Source organism: Brachyistius frenatus, unplaced genomic scaffold (assembly GCF_029030835.1).
Source record: "Brachyistius frenatus isolate BFR_SWC_R1_liver_20210118 unplaced genomic scaffold, ASM2903083v1 Contig_128, whole genome shotgun sequence".
NCBI lineage: Eukaryota > Metazoa > Chordata > Actinopteri > Embiotocidae > Brachyistius > Brachyistius frenatus.
In genome coordinates this window covers 1003212-1025940 of record NW_027210727.1, presented here as the reverse complement: position 1 = coordinate 1025940, position 22729 = coordinate 1003212, and the positions used below count along the sequence as shown (strand labels likewise).

General features: G+C 46.9%; 1 protein-coding gene across 4 annotated transcripts in view; it reads right to left on the bottom strand.

The window, feature by feature from the left end:
- LOC138630099 (1-phosphatidylinositol 4,5-bisphosphate phosphodiesterase beta-1-like) overlaps positions 1-22729 on the bottom strand; it is a 116428-nt gene that overhangs the window by 30711 nt on the left and 62988 nt on the right. For all 4 annotated transcript variants that reach the window (XM_069714219.1, XM_069714216.1, XM_069714217.1 and 1 more), the window contains exons 6-13: positions 20918-20971; positions 17825-17900; positions 15899-15999; positions 15043-15209; positions 5037-5183; positions 3612-3769; positions 1120-1202; positions 758-842 (exon numbers count right to left, since the gene is read on the bottom strand). In XM_069714219.1, coding sequence (XP_069570320.1) covers positions 758-842; positions 1120-1202; positions 3612-3769; positions 5037-5183; positions 15043-15209; positions 15899-15999; positions 17825-17900; positions 20918-20971 — 871 coding nt within the window. The remainder of the gene's footprint in view (positions 1-757; positions 843-1119; positions 1203-3611; positions 3770-5036; positions 5184-15042; positions 15210-15898; positions 16000-17824; positions 17901-20917; positions 20972-22729) is intronic.

Below are 22729 nucleotides of genomic sequence, written 5' to 3'. Positions count from 1 at the left end.
AGGGTTGCCAAGAAGAGCCATGTTTAGATTACAGCGTAAAACACTTCCATTTAATCTTAAGCGGCTGCCGTTTCCCACGATAACGGGAGAGGTGATGCGGAGGAATAAGATGGATTGTGGGATGGATCATTAGAAGTTGGGCTTCTAGGGCATGTAAATAGCCACAGGTATGTGTGTGTGTGTGTGTGTGTGTGTGTGTGTGTGTGTGTGTGTGTGTGTGTGTGTGTGTGTGTGTGTGTGTGTGTGTGTGTGTGTGTGTGTGTGTGTGTGTGTGTGTGTGTGTGTGTGTGTGTGTGTGTGTGTGGGAGAGAGAGAGAGTTATAGATAAAGTCTAGACAGCCATTTACTGTAGGAGAGTGCCTGGAGTGGCTGAAAAAGGAACAGTGGTAACACATTTTGTCAGGTGTGAGAGGGCATGTCGATATGTTGCTGTAAGTGAGAAAGAAAGGGAAACTGGGAAAGACAGAGACACAGAGAAATTATATTGTGTATTTAATATATATATATATGTATGTGTACATGTGAGTATGTAAAATGTTGTAGCGTCCTGAATGCATATCCGTATGGGCAGCATGCTGGGCAGCAGAGTTCAAGGACACTTCTTTAGTGCACTCATGCGTGTGGTAATATCTTCTGAATCCCCCACTGCTGGCCATGTCATATGTTGTCTGTGCGTGCATGTTAGAAAGAGTGCACACAAGTGTTAATGTGAGCGTGTGCACATGCAAGTGTGTGTTTTAACATCTTATGTACTCACTTGATATTTCTCCAGAGGTTCTGTCAGTAATGCGTCTCCAAATATTGACCGGCAGTACTCTGCCATCTTGGCCTGCTGCTTTGGTCTGGGAGTCACCACACACACACAGACACACACGCACGCACGCACGCACGCACGCACACACACACACACACACACACACACACACACACACACACAAAAAAACATAATTTCTTTGCTATATATCAATACAGTGAATATGTATGTTTCCCCTCAGAATCCCATTGGAGCTATTACAGATAAAAGACAGTTGATAAAAAGAAAGTGGCTGGTTAGGCTTATTGTCAGGCTTGCTGATAGACAGTGCTCATCAATGAGGTTCAAACGATCGGCTCACTTACGAGTCCACGTGGTTCTCAAAAGACAGGATGATGGGGAACGGCGAGGTCTTGAAGGCACACTCTGCGATAGCCTCGATCACCTCCTGAATACCCAGGCAGAGACAAAGATTATTCAGTATTGGAACCGCAAGTTATGATGAATAAAGGAAACTGAGACAGAATGCTGTCATTATTATCTGAATAATGTAATACACTTCAAAAACAATAAATCATGTTGGTTTTAAGCTGTAGAGTGATGAAAAAATTAAATATTTCAAAGCACTCTCGGCTGTTTTCATGTCTATCTGCAATGTTGTGATTCAAGACTATTCCTAGAAAGCTTGGGAGCCTCGGTCAAAGAACATGCCTAAACCTGTTGAAATCAATAACTGCTTGAGACAGAAGAGTGATAATAAGACATAACACGACAAGAACTATCATTCCTGTAAAGTGTCATTAATCACCGTTTTCATTCATATTCCACAATTTTTCGATATGTTTGCTGAAGTGAGAGCTGAGCGATGAAGGTGGTGTCACTTGTAAAGACACTTAACCATCTGATATAAGATTTCGAAGCCACTGATTGTCTGAGTCAAATACACCGTCGTTAATAACAGTGTCACTAATGCCTTCATTTCCATTTGCTCCATCTCCGCCAAAAAAAATAGTTCTCTGTAACTCAACCCTCTCCATCTGTGGCTCTCCTCCCGTCTTTCACGACTCTCCTCGTTTTGTATTAGAATAATTCCATTAGGCTTTTCGAGTGGCTAGATCGATATTTCCTCTATCAATCTGTTCAGCCATCTTTTTCTTCTTTTCACTCGACACCTCCTCTGCCCTTCGATTTCCATGCCCTCCTCCTATTCTTTTTTTCCTCCTCATCTTCTGAGACTTCAATTAATCGCCCCTCAGCACTTCTCTTTAGGGCTATTCAGTGCGCCCCGGTCTCTTACGATTTGCCATCTGCTGCATGCATGCCCCACTTTTTGTTTTCCACTATTCTTTTCCAACTCTTTTATCTTCCTATCGATATCTATATTTGTGTGCAACTCTGTCAGTTTGTTTTATTCCCTGCTGTATATAATGATAACGCAGATAGAATACAAAAGATTTTCATGAAATCAAAATAAACTAATGCATTTAAATGTCCATTCAGGAATTCATATTTTTCTCGAGTTGTTTTTGTTGGTAGTGGTAGAGTTCGTCATTGCCTCACTGGATTCAGATTGCCAATCTGAGCACACGCAATCTACAGAAAAGTGCATGCATGTAATCTGGCAAATTGTAATTTTATCGATAACAGCTTCAGTGTTTAATGTTCTCTTCACACTCGTCAGAGATGTATTAAGTTATTGCTAATGTGAAAAGAACCACCTAGCGCAAGATGCTTCGTATTAAAAGCATTCAATCAAAACACAGGGTATCTTTTATTGTGAAACAGTCACAGGAAACACAATGTGTTTGTCATCTGTGGCTGTGATCATCATCAAAAATATGTCTGAAAAATAAGACACGGCCATTCTTTGCTACCGTGAGCAGTTGGATGAAGAGCTTTAGATAAATGGCTGCACACCTCCGCACGGTAAGCAAAATCCTCACTGTTCCCTCTCGCACCATGTGCAGCATGACATCAGACAGCACTCACTGACTTCTTTATCTAAATTATGCGAGCTTGTTTGGTTCCACACTTCTGTTTTATTTCTAACAAAGTAGCTGGCAGGGAGCCTTAGCCCAAAGTGAGCTGGGACAGGCTCCAGCCCGCCCGTGACCCTGATCAGGATAAAGCAGGTATAGGTCATGGATGGATGGCTAGCTGCCAGGGATTGTTTGCTACTGTATCAAACTGTACCTGCTGTTACCACCACTATCCACAAGTGTCACCAAATCAACCAGGACTCAGATCTTTCTGAGGGATTATAGGTTCAAACCAACACACATTGCCAACAAGGCAATGAAGCTATTTAAACAGCTGACTTATTCAATTTTCTTTAAACCTGAAATAAGCTTCTCATTATTGATGCAAGAGTGGGTATGTTTGAATATGGAGAAGTTTATAAAGGTGGCTGACAACACACTCACATGGGACCTAAATTCTGTATTAGGGCACAAAATCATGTTTACCAAACAGACTCTAGTGGAAATGAAGTTTCAGTTCAGATCTTGAATTTGTGCAATGAATCTCACAATGTTTTTTTTTTTTTTTAGATATTTTCAACCCAAAACTATTTGAAAACTCAAGTAATTAAAACACAATTATATTGTTAGCCTAACCCAAATCCCAATCAAAGTTTATTTGATGCACTGGATGGATCATGCATGCAAAGTGTGGATTACATCATCTACCAGCACAGCGTGTTGACCAGAGCATCCCCTCTCTGTGTCTAAAGACATTAATATATCTTTACAGCAACGTTTTTTTCAGCAGTACTACCTCTTCCTCCTCCTTTTCTGCTCCCAGCCCCCCCACCTCAGTTCTCCCCTGCACCGCCATCACCCAGCTGTCCTTGTGTTACCTTGAAGGAGATTTCAGTTGTCATGGTGAAGCCATGAGTGATGACAGGCTCTTCTTCTGTGGTGCGACCCTTCCAGCAGTCCAGTTCAATGCAGCGGCACCCGGACAGGAGGACCTGCTTGTACATTTCCACTGAAGAGTTGCCTGCGAGCTGGCCGGCTGCGGCACCACAAACGGGGGCAAACACATTAACACACACACACACACAGCACCTTCAGGTTACGGCTGTATCGATCCCAAGAAGCGGCAGGATGCCTACAAAAGCATGTCCACCCACTTTTCAAGAGCTCATTAAACGTATTCGTCGCTTGCATGCAGTAAAAAACAATTCAGCTGTCCTTATCTGAAGCTGGCAAATCTCATCACCCTATCACCATTAGCGAAGCAATTACCTCCTCACATTAGCAACATACTTTCCTGCAACAAGAGGGGACGTGTGTCAAAGTGAGAAGCAGATCTGTGTTCTCACTTTCCGAGGCATCATTATTTCCTCCCTTTTTTTCTTTAAAAAAAAAAATATATTTTTTATCCTTTTTCCTCTCACTCTTTCTCTACTTTTGCCTGACATCTTTACCCAAGTCCATCAAGGGAACACTGTCTTTACTGAATGGGTTGTACATACAGTATGAAACATTCTTTTAATGTATCATAGGTTTATAGGAGGAAATCAACATAAATGAATATGTTGTCAGTGTTTTTATTTTGTGTGGATCTTATTAACTTGTAAAATATAAACAAATCCATTCTACATTGCCTCATGTCTCCGTTCCCTATTAGAACAGTATTAGAACAGCATAATGTGTGCCACTTTGAAAATATGTAAAGACAGACGGTGTTCATGAGCAGAAGATCAATGACCTCTTGTTTGTTTTTCCTCATTTCTTCATTTCGCAGCCTATGAAGCTGCGCTATTATGGAAATTTTATTTTTTTCCTCATCGCTGGAGAAATCTGATCCACTCAAGAGATTCGATGCTCTCCGGTTCCCCCCGGGATTAGATTTGAATAGATGAATTCTAATATCCATTGAAGAGAAAATGGCCTCTGTATTGTGCTTGCCATGCTCACACGCTGCCGCAAACCAGTTACTGTGACTACCAGTCCAAAGAAATATTTAACTCATGAATATCAATGAAATGAGTCTCAAGGCATGACTTGATTGGATAAGCTCTTGAGAGGTGACACAGGAAAGGGAGCCCGATAAGCTCTGGCACATCTGATTGACTGACCTGCGAGGTATAACGTTGAGCATATCAATGTGCAGCTATAATTGTATTTCTAAATGAATGTCTGATCTGTTCCTTTGTAGAGGAATAAAGCGTGCACCTGTGCAATCAGTCAGGAGTGAAATCAACTTGAGTGTGAGTATGTGACAGACAAAGCTCCTTACATGCAAAACAGATTTGTGGCTGACGCCATGTGCGTACCTGTGAGGTATGTGTTGTGTGAGGAGTTGATGAAATAGTGGGAGAGGGGAAGGGTCATGTCTTCACTCTGGTCCAGCTTCTCAGGGGGAATGATGCTGTTTTCTTCCCCATTCAGATACCTGGCAAAGCCTTCCACCGATATCTGACCTGCAGGGACACAACACAGCAACACTCGTCAAGATGATGAGTTGGAAAACATTGTTTTGGGGGTCCGGATAGATACCTACACACTCTAATCCATTATCTATTTAGTTATGACACTGGAACAACTAAATGTAGCACAGTCTCTCAAAAAACATTTACCTCTTTTATATGCAGTAAATAAGGCTGTTAAAATAAATGTCATAAGGCTGTGCATTGTTTTGAAAATATGACTTATGATACAGTCTCTTGAAGTACATAATTCAACTTTTTCCCATGGCCTAGTGTCAATGTTCTCAGTATTTAAAAATCGCACTACATATTGAATCGGCACCTCAAGTATCGTGATATATCAAATGGGGAGATTGTCCTGGCTCTAATGAGCTGATTGGACTAATGTCTAAGTGTCCACAGTATGATACAGAGAGTCAAAAGTATTATAGTTGATAGGTTCACTATGATGAATGTGGGCACGGTTGAGTCTGCTGCCATAAATACTCCCTAGTGGCCCAACAGGTTGTTCATTCACGCCATTAAATACTCCCAAACAAATGCCGTACTGACTCTGGTTTGAGTGTGATTTGTTAAGAACTACAGTGCCTTGCAGTTTTAGAAAATTATTGAGCTTTCTTTAAAAATGTAATCACATATTTGCATACCTTTTTAAAGATTTATATCTTCAGTTAAAATATATAGGAGTGAGGCTGAGGGTCTCAGACAGGGTAAGGAAGTCCTAAAGTTGTCAGGAGTTCAGTTTTGTCCTCCATTTTGCCCCGATCACCTCTCCTCCTGTGTCCCCTATCTTTGTCTGTGGCCACGCCACTCACCTCCCGTGGCCACGCCCCCTCACCAGTCCCAGCAGATGCAGCCACTCACCCCTGATCACCACCTGCAGGTGTGCTGCATCTCCCTGATCACCTCCCCAGACTATATGTAACCTGCCCCTGCACAACTCTGGTTGTCGGTTCATTGTGTGTTTTTGTTAGCCACCCGTCCGTCTTCCGTCTGCTGCCCGTCCGTCTTCCGTCTGCTCCCCGTCAGCTCCCGGTCAGTCCTGTTCCTGTTCCCGTTCCTCCGGCCTCTGTGTCTCCTGCGGATATTCCCGGTCAAAATCACTAGTCGGTGGAGTTGCCCTCCCGGCTAGGAGGATTGTTGACGCCGTCCCTTCCGCTGGTCTGCCGGTTGCCCTGTTACCCGTGTCCCCGCAGGAGCTGTCGGTTGAGTTGCCCTCCCGACTGGACGTAAGGTGGACACGCTCGGTGCCACCCTTTTGGTTTGTAGTTTTTGTTTGTTTATTTTTTGGGACAATAAAGACAGTATTTTTGGAACTGATACCTCGAGTCTGTGTGCTTGCATTTGGGTCCTGGAAAAAGATAAACTCCACCTCATAACAGAATGAACCGACCACGGAGGGACCCAGCAGCCACAGACTCGAATCCAAAATACCTGACTTTATTTCAATATTTTTCCAATCAGGCCCGCCTGAATGACACGGTTTCCGCTGAACCCCGGACTGGGTTTGAGGGAACCCGCCTGGCCTTCTGGGACCCCCCCAGAAGGAGGCGGCGACGCCGGGGTCACCGGCCATCCGGTCCTGCTGCGCCCTTAATCTCTGGACGTGTAGCCGTCAGTCCAGTCCGTCGCTACGAGCGAGCCCACAGCCCCGTCGGCCGCTACGAGCGAGCCCTCAGCCCCGTCGGTCGCTACGGGCGAGCCCACAGCCCCGTCGGTCGCTACGGGCGAGCCCACAGCCCCGTCGGTCGCTACGGGCGAGCCCACAGCCCCGTCGGTCGCTACGAGCGAGCTCAAAGCCCCGTCGGCCGCTACGGGCGAGCCCTCAGCCCCGTCGGCCGCTACGAGCGAGCCCTCAGCCCCGTCGGCCGCTACGGGCGAGCCCACAGCCCCGTCGGCCGCTACGAGCGAGCTCACAGCCCCGTCGGCCGCTACGAGCGAGCCTACAGCCCCGTCGGTCGCTACGGGCGAGCCCACAGCCCCGTCGGCCGCTACGAGCGAGCTCAAAGCCCCGTCGGCCGCTACGAGCGAGCCTACAGCCCCGTCGGCCGCTACGAGCGAGCCTACAGCCCCGTCGGTCGCTACGAGCGAGCCTACAGCCCCGTCGGCCGCTACGAGCGAGCTCACAGCCCCGTAGGTCGCTACGGGCGAGCCTACAGCCCCGTCGGTCCCCACTACGAACTCTCTACCCCCGCAGCGCCGGTGAGAGATCCGGACGCCATCCGGGCCCGGGCGTTGGCCCTCAAGTACCTGCAGCATGGCCTATGCGGCAGTAATGCTGCTCCTTCGTTCCCCGTCGCTGGACGGGTCATCGACGTCCTGCCTCCAGCTCCTGCTGCCGTCGGATGGGTCGACGCCCCGCCTCCGTCCTCCTGTGCGGTCGTCGCCACGCCACCGGCCCCTGCTGCCTACGGCGCGGTCGACGCCACGCCCCCGCCTCCGTTCTCCTGCGCGGTCGTCGCCACGCCTCTGGCCCCGTCCTCTGGCGTGGTCGTCGCCACGCTTCCGACTCCGTCCTCCAGGGTGGTCGACGCCACGCCCCCGTCTCCGTTCTCCGGCGCGGTTGTCGCCACGTCTCTGGCCCCGTCCTCTGGCGTGGTCGTCGCCACGCCTCCGACTCCGTCCTCCAGGGTGGTCGACGCCCCGCCACCGGCCCTTGCTGCCTCCGGCGCGGTCGACGCCACGCCCCCGTCTCCGTTCTCCGGCGCGGTCGTCGCCACGCCTCTGGCCCCGTCCTCTGGCGTGATCGTCGCCCCGCCTCCGACTCCGTCCTCCAGGGTGGTCGACGCCACGCCCCCGTCTCCGTTCTCCGGCGCGGTCGTCGCCACGCCTCTGGCCCCGTCCTCTGGCGTGGTCGTCGCCACGCCTCCGACTCCGTCCTCCAGGGTGGTCGACGCCCCGCCACCGGCCCCTGCTGCCTCCGGCGCGGTCGACGCCACGCCCCGTCTCCGTTCTCCTGCGCGGTCGTCGCCACGCCTCTGGCCCCGTCCTCTGGCGTGGTCGTCGCCCCGCCTCCGACTCCGTCCTCCAGGGTGGTCGACGCCACGCCCCCGTCTCCGTTCTCCGGCGCGGTCGTCGCCCCGTCCTCTGGCGTGGTCGTCGCCACGCCTCCGACTCTGTCCTCCAGGGTGGTCGACGCCCCGCCACCGGCCCCTGCTGCCTCCGGCGCGGTCGACGCCACGCCCCCGTCTCCGTTCTCCGGCGCGGTCGTCGCCACGCCTCTGGCCCCGTCCTCTGGCGTGGTCGTCGCCACGCCTCCGACTCCGTCCTCCAGGGTGGTCGACGCCCCTCCTCCAGCTCCTGCTGCTTCCAGGGTGGTCGTCGCCACGCCTCCGGCTCCATCCTCCCATGCGGTCGTCGCCACGCCACCGGCCCCTGCTGCCTCCGGCGCGGTCAACGCCCCGCCTCCGGCTCCATCCTCCTGCACGGTCGTCGCCACGCCCCCGTCTCCGTCCTCCGGCGAGGTCGGCGCCCCGCCTCCGGCCTCCGGCGAAGTCGTGCCTCCGGCTCCGGCCTCAGGCAAGGACGCCGCCCCGCCTCCTGCTCCGTCCACCTGTTCGGTCGTCGCTCCGGCCTCCGGCGAGGTTGGCGCCACGCCTCCGGCCCCGTCCTCCGGCGAGGTCGTGCCTCCGGCTCCGGCCTCAGGCGCGGACGCCGCCTCGCCTCCTGCTCCGTCCACCTGTTCGGTCGTCGCTCCGGCCTCCGACGCGGTCGCCGCTCCGTCCTCCAGGAATGTCGTCCCTCCGGCTCCGTCCTCCTTCGTGGTCGAAGCCCTGCCTCGTCGTTGTCCTCCGGAGCGGTCCCCCGAGCCCGTCCTGCCCCGTGGGCGTCCTCCGGAGAGGTCCCCCAAACCCGTCCTGCCCCATGGCCGTCCTCCGGAGAGATCCCCCGAACCTGTCCTGCCCCGTGGCCGTCCTCCGGCGCGGTCACCCCAGTCCGTCCTGCCCCGTGGCCGTCCTCCGGAGAGATCCCCTGAACCTGTCCTGCCCCGTGGCCGTCCTCCGGAGCGGTCACCCCAGTCTGCCCTGCCCCGTGGCCGTCCTCCGGAGAGATCCCCTGAACCTGTCCTGCCCCGTGGCCGTCCTCCGGAGCGGTCACCCCAGTCTGCCCTGCCCCGTGGCCGTCCTCCGGAGAGATCCCCTGAACCTGTCCTGCCCCGTGGCCGTCCTCCGGAGCGGTCACCCCAGTCCGCTCTGCCCCGTGGCCGTCCTCCGGAGAGATTCCCCGAACCTGTCCTGCCCCGTGGCCGTCCTCCGGAGCGGTCACCCCAGTCCGCCCTGCCCCGTGGCCGTCCTCCGGAGCGGTCACCCCAGTCCGCCCTGCCCCGTGGCCGTCCTCCGGAGCGGTCACCTGAACCTGTCCTGGCCCGTGGCCGTCCTCCGGCGCGGTCACCCCAGTCCGTCCTGCCCCGTGGCCGTCCTCCGGAGCGGTCACCTGAACCTGACCTGCCCCGTGGCCGTCCTCCGGCGCGGTCACCCCAGGCCTCCCTGCCCCGTGGCCTTCTTCCGTCCACCTAGGTTTCCTGTCTCAGGTCTTGTGTTAGTGTGGTCCTCTGTCCCTCCTCCGGTCCCCCTCCTCCCACCCGGTCCGGTCCAGTTTTGGTCGCCGAGAGGCTCCCTTTGAGGGGGGGGTACTGTCAGGAGTTCAGTTTTGTCCTCCATTTTGCCCCGATCACCTCTCCTCCTGTGTCCCCTATCTTTGTCTGTGGCCACGCCACTCACCTCCCGTGGCCACGCCCCCTCACCAGTCCCAGCAGATGCAGCCACTCACCCCTGATCACCACCTGCAGGTGTGCTGCATCTCCCTGATCACCTCCCCAGACTATATGTAACCTGCCCCTGCACAACTCTGGTTGTCGGTTCATTGTGTGTTTTTGTTAGCCACCCGTCCGTCTTCCGTCTGCTGCCCGTCCGTCTTCCGTCTGCTCCCCGTCAGCTCCCGGTCAGTCCTGTTCCTGTTCCCGTTCCTCCGGCCTCTGTGTCTCCTGCGGATATTCCCGGTCAAAATCACTAGTCGGTGGAGTTGCCCTCCCGGCTAGGAGGATTGTTGACGCCGTCCCTTCCGCTGGTCTGCCGGTTGCCCTGTTACCCGTGTCCCCGCAGGAGCTGTCGGTTGAGTTGCCCTCCCGACTGGACGTAAGGTGGACACGCTCGGTGCCACCTTTTGGTTTGTAGTTTTTGTTTGTTTATTTTTTGGGACAATAAAGACAGTATTTTTGGAACTGATACCTCGAGTCTGTGTGCTTGCATTTGGGTCCTGGAAAAAGATAAACTCCACCTCATAACAAAAGTATTACCAGATGGACTAACACATTGCTGGTTTTCTTCTTTTATTTAATGCCATTTGTAGGCAACATGAGACATATTGAATGTGGCCTGCCTTGTCCTTTAAACAACTCAGATAAAACATATGGTGCAGGCCATATGGTGGTGTATGTTCAACAGATTTTTTTGGAGGCTTTTTTTTTTTTTCAATTTGCGAGGCCTTACATGAAATATGTAACATGAAGAATAACCTTAAAAAAAAGTACTCTATACTAAGTACACATGCTGAAGTTTTAGGTTTTATTTAGTAAGAAACTTCATTATTTGTTTGCTGAAAGTCTCTGTGGTTAATCCTTAAAGCCTGATCTCTTTCATTTCACTGTAGGTGTATACTATCAGTTATTAGTCATGAAAAGGCTTGAAACGGTAATTCAGGTAGATTACAATATTGTTGCACTTCTCTACATTTCAGGCTCCACTTGCGTCTACAGTTCTTGCTACTGTCTGTACTAATAATACGAGGATCTGATAAAGCTGAGTTGCCCTTGATGTTGTTCTGTCCTTGTTTTGATTGTTTATCAAGGTCAGTCGTCTTAAGCTCTGCCCTTTTGCTGTCATCACCGAGTTCGTGTCCTCACTGAACGTGCTCAAGAAATTGAACGATACTGAATAAATAAGTAATAAGCAGCTGATGATAAAAGCTTGACTCTCCATCCATCCAGACGCAAATATATCATAGATTACATTTTGATCGTATAGCGAGGGGCTCTAAGCTAAACCAAAACACCCCCTTCATCCCCCACACCTACTCACTTGACGTTATGCTAAATATGCTAAGTGAGGCAAGCTTGACGAGTGCAGCAGGTCCCTCCGGCCACTTTATGCTAATTAATGCGCTGCAGCCCTCTGCAGAGTTGCTGGACTAATTAACGCTGGCTGCTGTCTGTGACATCTGAGCTCAGTCGCACGCGGACTCTCACTCCCTCGCCGACTGCCAGGACCTCAGTTCGCCAGGTGGAGGTCGAACCTCTGCACCACACACACTCACACAGACACAGACAAAGAGTCTCCCCAGTTCTCAAGACATTTGTAGGTCAAACAGGGACAAATGGTGTTAACATAACAGGGGGGGATTATGGTTGTACCTGCGCAGGAACCTACAGGTGTTATTGCAAAGGTGAGACTTAAAGGGCTACATTCAAGTCAATTAAATGAAATTGTGGCTGTTGGCAGCAAAAAGGACACAAGGGAGCTGCGAGGAAACTGCAGTGGAAATGTATTCTGATTTTAACGTTAATCTGTGAGACAAGAATGGACACAAAATGACCAAATCTGACAAAGAGTTTCCTCTCTACAAACACTGATGATATTCCACCATCTATTCTGGATGTACGAGACTTTAAGTGTCTTGTCTCATTTAGAATTTTATTCATCTGCCTTCAAACACTGTCAGAACATTTGAGTGAACACAGACTAATGTAGTCAAAGACAAAGACTGAGCTCTGAAGAGATAAATGAAAGGTATAAATATTCAAAAACTCCCGGTCTGAAAGAGCAGAAAAGGAAAAAGAATGTAACTGTTTCCCCACTCCACTTCTTCAATTAGACAGGCTTCACCTCCAATGTAAGCATATAAATCTATGCATGCAAATGCATTCATGCAATGCTTTTTTTTTAGTGCAATCTAAAAGCACATGCTTGGTATGCACACACAAGTGTCCTTGAGACAAGAAAAAAAATATGTGCATGCATATCTGACTGTGTGCGCGAAGGTAGCATGTGGAGCTCTGGACCCCTCTGCAGAGCAGATGGCAGCACTTCCTCCGGCTAGATAAATACTTCACATGGGGAAATCTGTCACTGGGACAGGCAAGGGCACAGTTCCAGGGAGCCTGAGACAGGATGAACATACAACATCGCAGTAGGAGCACATCGCTGTGATCAGAGGCAAACGGTGGGCAGTCAAAGTGGATACAGCATGTGAGCGGGAGTAAAAAACAGCTGTGTGTAGGTAGATACTGCGATCTCATCATCCATCATACATGTGAATGGAGGTTGAGGACGTTCTTACTGCAGGGGTAGAAGTATTTTTCTGACGTATTGTGAAATTGTTCAGATCAGATGTAGTATAGATTAAGAAGCTTAATGTCTAGGGCCTGTATATTGTGTGCTGCATTTCTTTACATATCTGCATACACAGATCTAATCTTAAAGCTCTCCTGTGGGATTCCTAAATATTTTCTCAATAGATAGAAAATAAATGTACAAGACATGAGCTCCTGAGTAAAAGTCTTTAGTTGAAAAAAAGTTCTGTAGGAGGAAATGAACTGACACAAGGTAAATGCAAATGCTGTGTTTCAAATGGCGTACTTGTGCACTAACGCTCACTATTTTGACTGCATAAGTGCGTTAACACTGTCAAGTAGAGAAACATAAAGTATTTTACAAGTACCAGGATGATCTACATAAGACAGTCATAAAAATAATTGTGAAATGCTGGACAATTTCCACCCTAAACGGTCATCATCTTGGCGACATAGAGGAAGGGGTGGGAGCAGGAAGTAAAACATTTTCAAATTAAGGCGTCTGAGAAAGCTCCCGCTGTTTCTTAACAAAGCACAAGGTTTCTTTTTCACTACTACTGCGTGACAGAAGCCATCACTGTGTTAAACAGAGGGTATGAAAACACGTTCATTTCTGGGTAAAATATTTAAAGCTGCAGATATTTTGGTGGCTGATGTGTCACATGAGGTTATTTCCAGTCAGTGCAGAACAGCAGTGTGTGATTTGAAACAACGCTACCCTAGTACTGCACAAGTAAGAGTCCTAACGTGAGAGAACTATGTCGTAATGTAAGAAGGGAAGTATGTCATTTGGAACACAGCAAGTTTATAGTGCATTTAAAAATCAGTATATTCAACATGTATTAACGTGATGGAAACCTCCGTCCACTGATTTGCTCCACAGTAAACAGAACACGGTGTAAAATAAGTCGCCCATTTTGGGCACACTTGTATAACATGCTCTCCAGCAGAGATACAAATTTGACTTGGCACACACCCGGCCTGGTTGCCTGATATCTGGAGTGGGATGTGCTCCAGTACGGGCAGCTTTCGGTCCACTGACACTTCAGACAACATGAAAGCACAGCATGTCCAGGAGTGTTGGATCCACTCCTCCTTCTCAGTCCTTAATGAATTATTCTGCGCCACTTCTGACTCTCTAATTCTACATGCAAGACTGCTTTATTATTTACTTCTACACAAGTGCAGTTTTGTGATGTTGAGGATGGTTATTTTGATTAATTTTGTCTGAATGAAACCTCTTTAACTGCAATACCACTGAGGGCCACTAGGGGCTGGCTCCAAAAACCTCTGGCTCCAATAGACTCTAATTAAAAAGAGTCAACTTCTCTCATGAATCCCGAGTCAATAAAATAATTATGATTTAATTTCTTTCATTCTGTACAGTGTCCTCAGGTGGTCAGCCAGGTCCACCCTCACTCCTCCTCAGCTCCTCCCACAGTATTGTCCCTTCCGGCTCCAAAAAAAAACAAGATGGCAACCACCCAAATGCCAGACTCGAGGCTTCAAAACGTCAGTTCACAAAAACCAGTGGGTGATGTCACAGTGGGTTGCCACCTGCCTCTAACATCACACCATAGGCAAATAGATATTTCCCAATATGTTGAACGATAGCTTTAAATTGCAGTGCACAGAGCTCTTTCAGACACAACAGCTACAATTACACAAGATTATTATGAGTCTTCCACAGAAATTATTTTTGGTGTGTGCACATTTAAGGGATCATATAAGTTTTTTTTTAGTTTTTTTTTATAAGTTTTTACATGACATTTCATTCTTAGAAACAAATTTATAGTTTAAGATAAAAAGGAAGACTTGTGATTCACTCTAAGAAGCACAGACACAAAAACACTGACGAATGAAAGTAAAGAGAAATGTGACTCCCAAACACTACGAAATTCTACTCATGCGATCTTGAACTTAAATAAAATAATGTTGGGGAATATCAACTGTTAAGTTTGGAGGCAGAGAAACATTTTGGTGGTGGTGAGATGTGTGTGTGTGTGTGTGTGTGTGTGTGTGTGTGTGTGTGTGTGTGTGTGTGTGTGTGTGTGTGTGTGTGTGTGTGTGTGTGTGTGTGTGTGTGTGTGTGTGTGTGTGTGTGTGTGTGTGTGTGTGTGTGTGTGTGTGGTATTTACAGACCACTAACATTCCGCTCTTTGGCATCCTACTGCGTCCCATCACTTTCTAAAGCTTCGGACACCATGCAGCGATCGCTATGGCAACACCCCTGCCAAATTTACTGGTGGTGGGAGCTGGCGTGAAGAGTTTGGGGGTAGGTGGAGTCTTAGTAGGGTTGGAAGAGGGTGCAAGAACTTAAAAATAGACAAAATCTTTCTGAGTTAAAATCTGTGACTCCTATTTTTTTCTTTGCTGGATCTGATTATCGGACAAACTGGATCTGTATTAAAAGCTGCTGCTGATCGTGTGTTACGTGTGTCTCTGTGTACACATAAGCATGTTAGTATGCCTGGGATTGTACTGACAGAAACTTGAGCCACTGACCTTTCTGTGCCAGCGAAGCATTGGGTTCATATTTGTCCACCAGCAGCTGGACCTGTTCTGGTTTGAGAGGCGGGTAGAGTATCTCATTCAGACGAGGGTCTCGCTGTTTACTGTTAATGAACTCTGTCATCTGCTCCACTGTGAGGTAAGGTCGACTCTTCGCCCCTCTGAGGAGAGGAGAGAACAGGGTCAGTAGAAAGAACACAAAAAAGGAGAATTAGGAAAAAACATGATGAGGGTTACTAAGCAAGAATTCCGAAACTGAGAAATGAGGAAATGAAATGAGGAGAGGACGATGGAGAGGAAGAGCTGTAATTAAAGCGCACAGAGATGTGGAGAGGGAGAGCAACAGACGCGCAAAGGAGCAGAGGATTAAATGTTGTGTTGAGTAAATTATGAGATTTGATTAAAACGCTTTTCATATCTAAGCCTGTTCCACTAAATTATCTTCTGTATATCCTCCTGGCTCTCGTGCCATCTCACTAAACTGTGATTAAAATCTAGATTTATGACTCGGAGTGGCACCGGTCGTGCTGCCTCGGCTGACGGTCTGAGTCCCTCCGGGCCGTGCTTCTGCAGCACGAGGGGCCAAACTGCCAGGTTCAGGAAGTCACAACTAGGGCCATTACAACGCGCTTTCCCGGGCTAATTAACTTCTTATGATGGCTTTAATGGGCAAAAGCAGATGTGTTAAACCTGCACAGCCATATTGTCTTTTCAGGGCTGGCAGCCATTATCTAGCTGCCGGACTAAACACAGCAACAGGTTGGAAGAAATTATATACATTTCTCACAGTTTTTCTTCTAAGCTGAAAAGGTGATTACTATTACAGACAAGAGAGGGAAACACTTCTTACACGTCAGAGAATATGTGGTCGAGCTCAGGTCGAGGGCAGATGTTGCTCAGGAACATGGCGTACACCTCTGGAGTGAAGTCTTCCTGGGGGATGGAGTCACTCTGCAGCAGACAACAGCAACATGGTTATTTAAATCGTATGTACGTGTTCACAAAATGCGGGGCAGCAGGCGGCCTGGCAGAGGGTGGAGACGCTGTGGAGAAACTGCAAATCTATAGAATCAGCAGATGTTGAATTTAGAGGCTCATCGTGGGATGGCTATAGTGTAATGCTTGTATCCGAGAACTGAGAGCACATTTTTATACTCTTAATATAAACTTCTTTTATTTTTAAATCTTTATTTATGCATTATGTTGTGACAGGAAAACGCCCATCTAAAAAAAAAAAAAAAACTTAAATGAGGGGAAAAGGAGGAAATAATTAACATATTGATCACTACTGATAAACAATACAAGAACAAAACAAAGAAAACCAGAATGCAGTCAAGCCTTCTTTGTACATTTGCACCCAGAGTATCAGCCACATTAGAAAAGGCAGACTATACATTTTTTATTTGTTGTCTCACTATACTGTACTCTGCTCTCCTCTCACCCCAACCTTGAAGCAGATATATATATATATATATATATATATATACTGTATACATAATTTGAAGTGAAAAACTGAATTATCTGCAACGTGCGCATAATTCTGACCATTTAAGACCCTTTTAAATGTCTTACATTCTTTGTACCTGACACTTCAGAACAAATCGGTTTTGTAACAGTTTCCTTTGAGTTGTCCAGATGTAATTTCAGATTGAATCCATCTTCAGTGTGTTTATTATCAAACTCTCTCAGCCTCAAACGCCTCTGCACAGTAATGAATGTGATCTGTATGAGTCATGTTGTGCACACTTATCAGTTACAGTACTGATAAGTAAAATACAACCCAACACAGAGAGAGAGGGCTCCTTAGAGCGATCAGAGGCAAACAGGTAGGAAACACAGCAGAACCAGACAGTGTTCGAAATCAGTGGGAGAAGAGGAAGGTGATGAAGGACACACAGAGGGAGAGGGGGGGAGGTGCAGGTCAAACCCTGCTGAAGCTCACTGAGTCATTCAAGAGACCTTGGTGCGAGCTAAATTGTGTATGCGCCTTTGTCTGCGAGTGTGTGTGTGTGCGTGTGTGTGTGTGAGAGGGATTAACAGCAATACCATTTAGCTGTAATTACTTGCGCAATGGAATAACAGCAAATCCCAGGAGACCTTCATACGGCAACACGTTTTTACCTCCTGCTCTTTCTCCACGCGCTAATTATGTATAGCTTCTTCTGTGCATGTGTGTGTTTGTATTTCTCTGTGTATGTGTTCATTCTGTTTGTATTCAAAAGCCATTCATTACAGTTACAATGTCTACAATGTAATGCACGTCCATATGTTTCAGCATATGCTGAGAACTGCATTAAACAGCAGTTTTCCCACTTCCAGGATTGCAAATTGCTTGCAGTTGTACTGTTGGGAGTTCAGGGATTGCGCACTGTGTTGGGGGACTGTTTGCACCTCTATGCATGAGGGGGCAGCTGCTCTCTAGTGATACCTAAGAGAGGTAAAGATAAAACAGCTTTTGTCATCTCTATCGCTCCCACTGGGTCTATTTGTTTCATTACAACTGAGGCTAAATCAGTTCTGAGTGGGAAGCCATGCAGACATCCAGAAAATAAGACTCCAAACAACCGAGCAAAGCAGCAATCAGTTACTGTTTCAGGAGAATAGAGAATGAGCTGACTGGCGGGAGGACAGACTGACGGATGGCTGGAGAAGATGAAAGAGCTTGTAGGCGAAGATAAGAGAGACAGGATAAGATAGAGAAGCAGGGGCACAAATGGGTTCAGAGGTGGAGGAAATATGAATAGACAGTAAGACTAAAAAAAAATGAGTGTCTCACTCTGCCAGAAGGGAGGTTACAGTTTTCCAATGCCGTTTCCACTCGTTTCCTGTCTGCTGAGAACACCCTGAAGATACTGTAGGGACACAAAGACACACCTTTATGAATGACCGCAGAAAATGTCACAGATGGAGAAGTTTTTACTCAGATTCTCAGTGAATTCATTACAGCTTTTTAATTGACACATATCAAGGATACTGTGAGAACTACCTATTGCAGCAACAGTGTACACTGAGAAGATGTGAAACAACAAACTTAAAAAGAGCGAAACATAAACGAGGCAGGAAAGAATGCAACTATTTAACGCAGGGAGAAGCTACAGACAAATATGAAACACTGATAGGTGATGTATAAAGTATGCAGAATAAGAAGGTAGAGGTAAAAAAAAAAAAAAAAAGGAACATCTAGCTCAAACTAATACAGTCTAACAGTGTTGCAATAGATTTTACATTCATGAAGGTCACAGTAATCTTCTATTATTGCTGAAACTGTTTGGAGGTACTGATTCAACTTTTTTGGAGCATTTGGAGTTTATAATACCCGATACTAATAAATTATATTGTGTTTCTTGAGTTCAGTCAGGAAGACTATCTCTGCCTGATTCTTTCACAATTCTTTCTTGCGCTCTCTCTCTCTCTCTTCCTGCTTCTTCTAATAAGATGACTACGGGTGTTTTCAGTGAATCTATCAGATTTAACCACAATCTCGATCAGCCAATCATGTCAGTCTTTAAATCTGTTCTCCTCTTCTCTCTGCTGCGTCAGCTGTCATTTAAGTGATTTTCTGCAGCCCTCATCCAGCCCATTCACCTCTAGTGTTCATCCGAGTCCACTCCTCATCACATACAAGTCCTCAGTGTTCATTTGATCCCATAACCACCACCAGTGTCTGGACACCGGGAGGTTTCTATACTACGCACAGTGTCACCCTCTTTAAACATGATGACATCACAATAGGGTCTAATCGCCATAGACTCACATCTCTCACATTACTGATCCTGTTTGTGCACGTGGCGATAAAAATGTTTAAATAATTCCCCCAAAATCAAATCTGTTTTGATTGAAAAAGTGTTTCACTCGTTGATATGTATTGGTAGACTGATAATTAGATACACTAGTGGATTTTCTACAAACGTCATACAAAATTTACTCTAAATATATTTACTTAATGAACATTTAATATTCACAAATAAGTGGTTTGTACAATTAGCCTGGCTCTGCCCACCTATTAATCACAGCTTCAGTCTTTGGTGTGATTACAGTTTGGAAACCCTGTTTGCATTCAGGTTAGTAAAGCCACTCTGAAAGGTGGACCAATCAGCGACCAGTAGGGATGGCTAAGTGCCATGATTTAAAAGTCAGGTGTTTGTTGAATGAAGTTTCAGCATTGGCAGCGGTGGTAGAGCTAGATGAAGACAACACCAGAAAAATATTGACGAATTGAAGCAAAGTCTACAGTGGTCATCTGCCAACATGGCGTCACGCTGTGCTCACAATGAGGGAGGATCTCTATTGTTTACAGCTTGGTGAGTTTAAGTACACAACATACAGTACCTCATATGGTAGTCAATGCTGATTGGTCAAAGGCTGCTCCAATAGTCTCAAAACTTGAGGTTTACACCCATTAAGTTATAACCACAAGTAACAGTAGCCAGTAGTGCTTGGCCAGACCCTGTCCATTCACAGAGTGGATTTGGGTCTGGTACGACCAGGCTAATGTACAATAAAGAATAACCTGATTTGAATGCTGCTTACTATTAATTACACACATCTAAACTTCAGATGGCAAACACCAAAATAGATCATGTTTTTATGAAGACGATATAACCCTGAACGATAATTAGCACACAAAGCTGCATCTGCAATGTTGTCATTTCTTTTATGGTTGTCATTATCATTATAAGTATCATTGCCGTTATCATTACAGTTTTCAGCTATTTTTAGTTTGTGCCTGTAAAATGGAGCACATCTCATCTTACAATTTCCAAAACAATTTATTTTCTTGCTGAAGTAAACAAGACAGTCAGATATAATATGTTCTCATTATAAATGCATGCACATAACTACAAACAAGCTCAGTCTGTCGTATCATCACTGTCCTGGTTCATTTACCTCTGGAGATACATACTGATACAGTTACACGGTACATTATCTGTGTGGACGAGCTCCTGGCGTCTGTTTTATTCTAGTGTATATTGACAATAACTGAGATTTACTACAACCAACTCTGGTGTCATTACAGCTACCGTAGGATGTTTAGGTCTGTTTTCGTCGGCCATAGCCTCGTTATAATTACTTGCAGAGGTATGCATGCGCGGATCCATGAGCGCATACTGTATGCTCAGCGGGAGAGCAGTGTCAAGCTGACATTAGTCAAGTTGACATGTGCTCCCAGTGAGGAGGTTAATTCCCTAAACGGCAAGGAGTGTCTCTCTCTGCCTCGCTGTGCTGACACCCACCGCTTTCCTCGAGACTCTGATGGAGGTTATCACAGAAGTTCACTGCGGCCTGCCTGAAAGCTCTACTTGACTAATGGAGACGGAGTGAGCTGGATTTTCAATAAGCTGTTGAAAAATTTACAGATGAATGGAAGTGAAATAAACAAAAGAAAACTCTCACAGACATCACATGCTGACGCACTTTGAGCTGAAGTTAGTAGCACTTACAATTGAGTCTTGCCTGGGAGGCATGCTACTACTACACACGCACGCACGCACGCACGCACGCACGCACGCACGCACGCACACACACACACACACACACACACACACACACAGCGTGAACAAACCAATAAGGGAGGGCTTTTGAGAGATAAAGGAAAAAAACTGTGATAGAAATAATAAAGCTACAGAGTTGTGAAAGGAATAAAAGGGTTTATTGTGACGACAGAAGAGAGGGATGATTTATTTCTACATAAATACACAGTGTGTGTGTGTGTGTGTGTGTGTGTGTGTGTGTGTGTGTGTGTGTGTGTGTGTGTGTGTACTGAAGCGTATGAATGCTGAATGTAACAAGAAAAAGCAGAGGAAACCATGCATTGATCAAAAGAGAAGAGAGGTGGCAAGGGAGAGACGGATGAGTCAGACCGACTTACTTCTTGACAGGGATTCGTCCCTCAGGGTTGAGCTGCAGCTTCAGCCGAGTGTATCTGCATTGGACAGAGCACACGCCTTAAACAACACGTAACAGCAGTTTTGTCTGTGTGAAGAACATTCATGCTCCAATTTAATTTCTGGGAGCGTGTGTTTGTGCTTGAGTTCACATGTGTCACTGATAACCGTTTGCCATGTCTGTGTATGAGCGAATGTGCAAATTCATACGACATCACTGCAATGAAATACACACTTGCGTATAAAATATCTCCTTGTGACTGAGTGCAGGTGTAGGTTTCTCTGTGCATACCAATGAATATATGTCTGTTGTTTACATGACGGGTTCAAATTGTGGCTAATCCATGGAAGTCTCAAGCACGGGCGAGCGCAGAGCCATGCAGCAGCAACACAGGCAGCAGCAACCTGAGCTAAAAATAGCCAAGCTGCAACAGGAGCCATCATTACAGCCGGGCTTTAAGTGGCTGCTGGCTAATAATTAATATCCATTACAGTGTCCACTTCATAGGGCAGACCGGGTGCCACGGGCAAAGTCACCGATGGCTGTAATGGTTAATGGGAATCAGGAGTTTTTGTCTCAAGCTTTTTCTTCTTTTTTTCATCCAAAATGACAGAAATGTGAAGTGAAAAAATTGTTGGCTGAGGAAGAGCTGGTCACTATAGCTATCTAAGGGTTAATTTTTTTTCAACATAATTTTCAAAGACAGAGGAAACAAAAGACAAATGAAAGGCTCAAGTACCCAGAAAGACGGAAGAAACATTGAGGGTGTTTCGTGATACTCTCATCTAGCTCACAAGTGCCTGTATTATTCATTTTGACAAGGGGGAAGAGGGAAAACTGATTACTCACAGTCTCCTTTTTCTGTTTAACTCACTCACTTTCTCTATCCCTTTTTTTTACCCCCTCGAGTTCATCCTACAGCAAGAATGTCAGTTTCCATTTGACCTGTGGTTATCCACATTATTTCTGCACAGTCAGCTGCTTTTTTTTTTTTACACAGCAAAGCAATAACTTAACATAACATAACATGCAATTCTTATCCTGATTGCAAATGCTTGATGATTAAAAGCAACGTAATCCAAGTAGTATACTCAGTTCTGTAGTACTGATGTGGTAGCAAACAGCCATTTGGGCTCAGTTTCCTTTACGCTGCCTCCACCCCCCGCCGACATGTTTTTTTATCACAGCCTTAAAAGCTAGCGATGAGAGTTAACCACATGCGGAGAGACATCACCATCACTTCAGGGATGAAGCCTCCTCCTGCTGCAAGCAGTGCACAACAACCGCTGCTGTGAGCAACCAATATGACTGCAAAACGTGCTCTATTCAATCCCGTTCTGCGCTCTCTGTGCTATGTGGTCGATGGCCACTTTTATTGTCTCATAAGTCAATTAGCCTCCTCAGGGGTGCCAGATAATGGCTTCAGTTCACTGATAAACAATCAGACGGCTGGGAGTTGTCACCGAGCAGAGCTCGGGAGATTCTCAACAGAAAGTATTAAGGCAGATTCAAATTTAAGCTCAATCTGCATCATCAATGCAACAAGAACATTGGCCACAGCACCACATGAATTCACATGTATATACTGTCACACTGGAAAGCAGATAAGCCGACTGAGATGCAGGAAGTGAGTGCGGTTCATGAACGAATACATATTTCCCCTTTGTTCCTGCTTTCTCTGTTACCTCCTCATTGTTGTGGGGTGAAGTGACCCTCATAAACTCAAACCCTCAGGCTGCCTGGTAGAGTACAGTATGTGTACACTGCAGCCCAAATGCACCTCGGTGTATGCAGA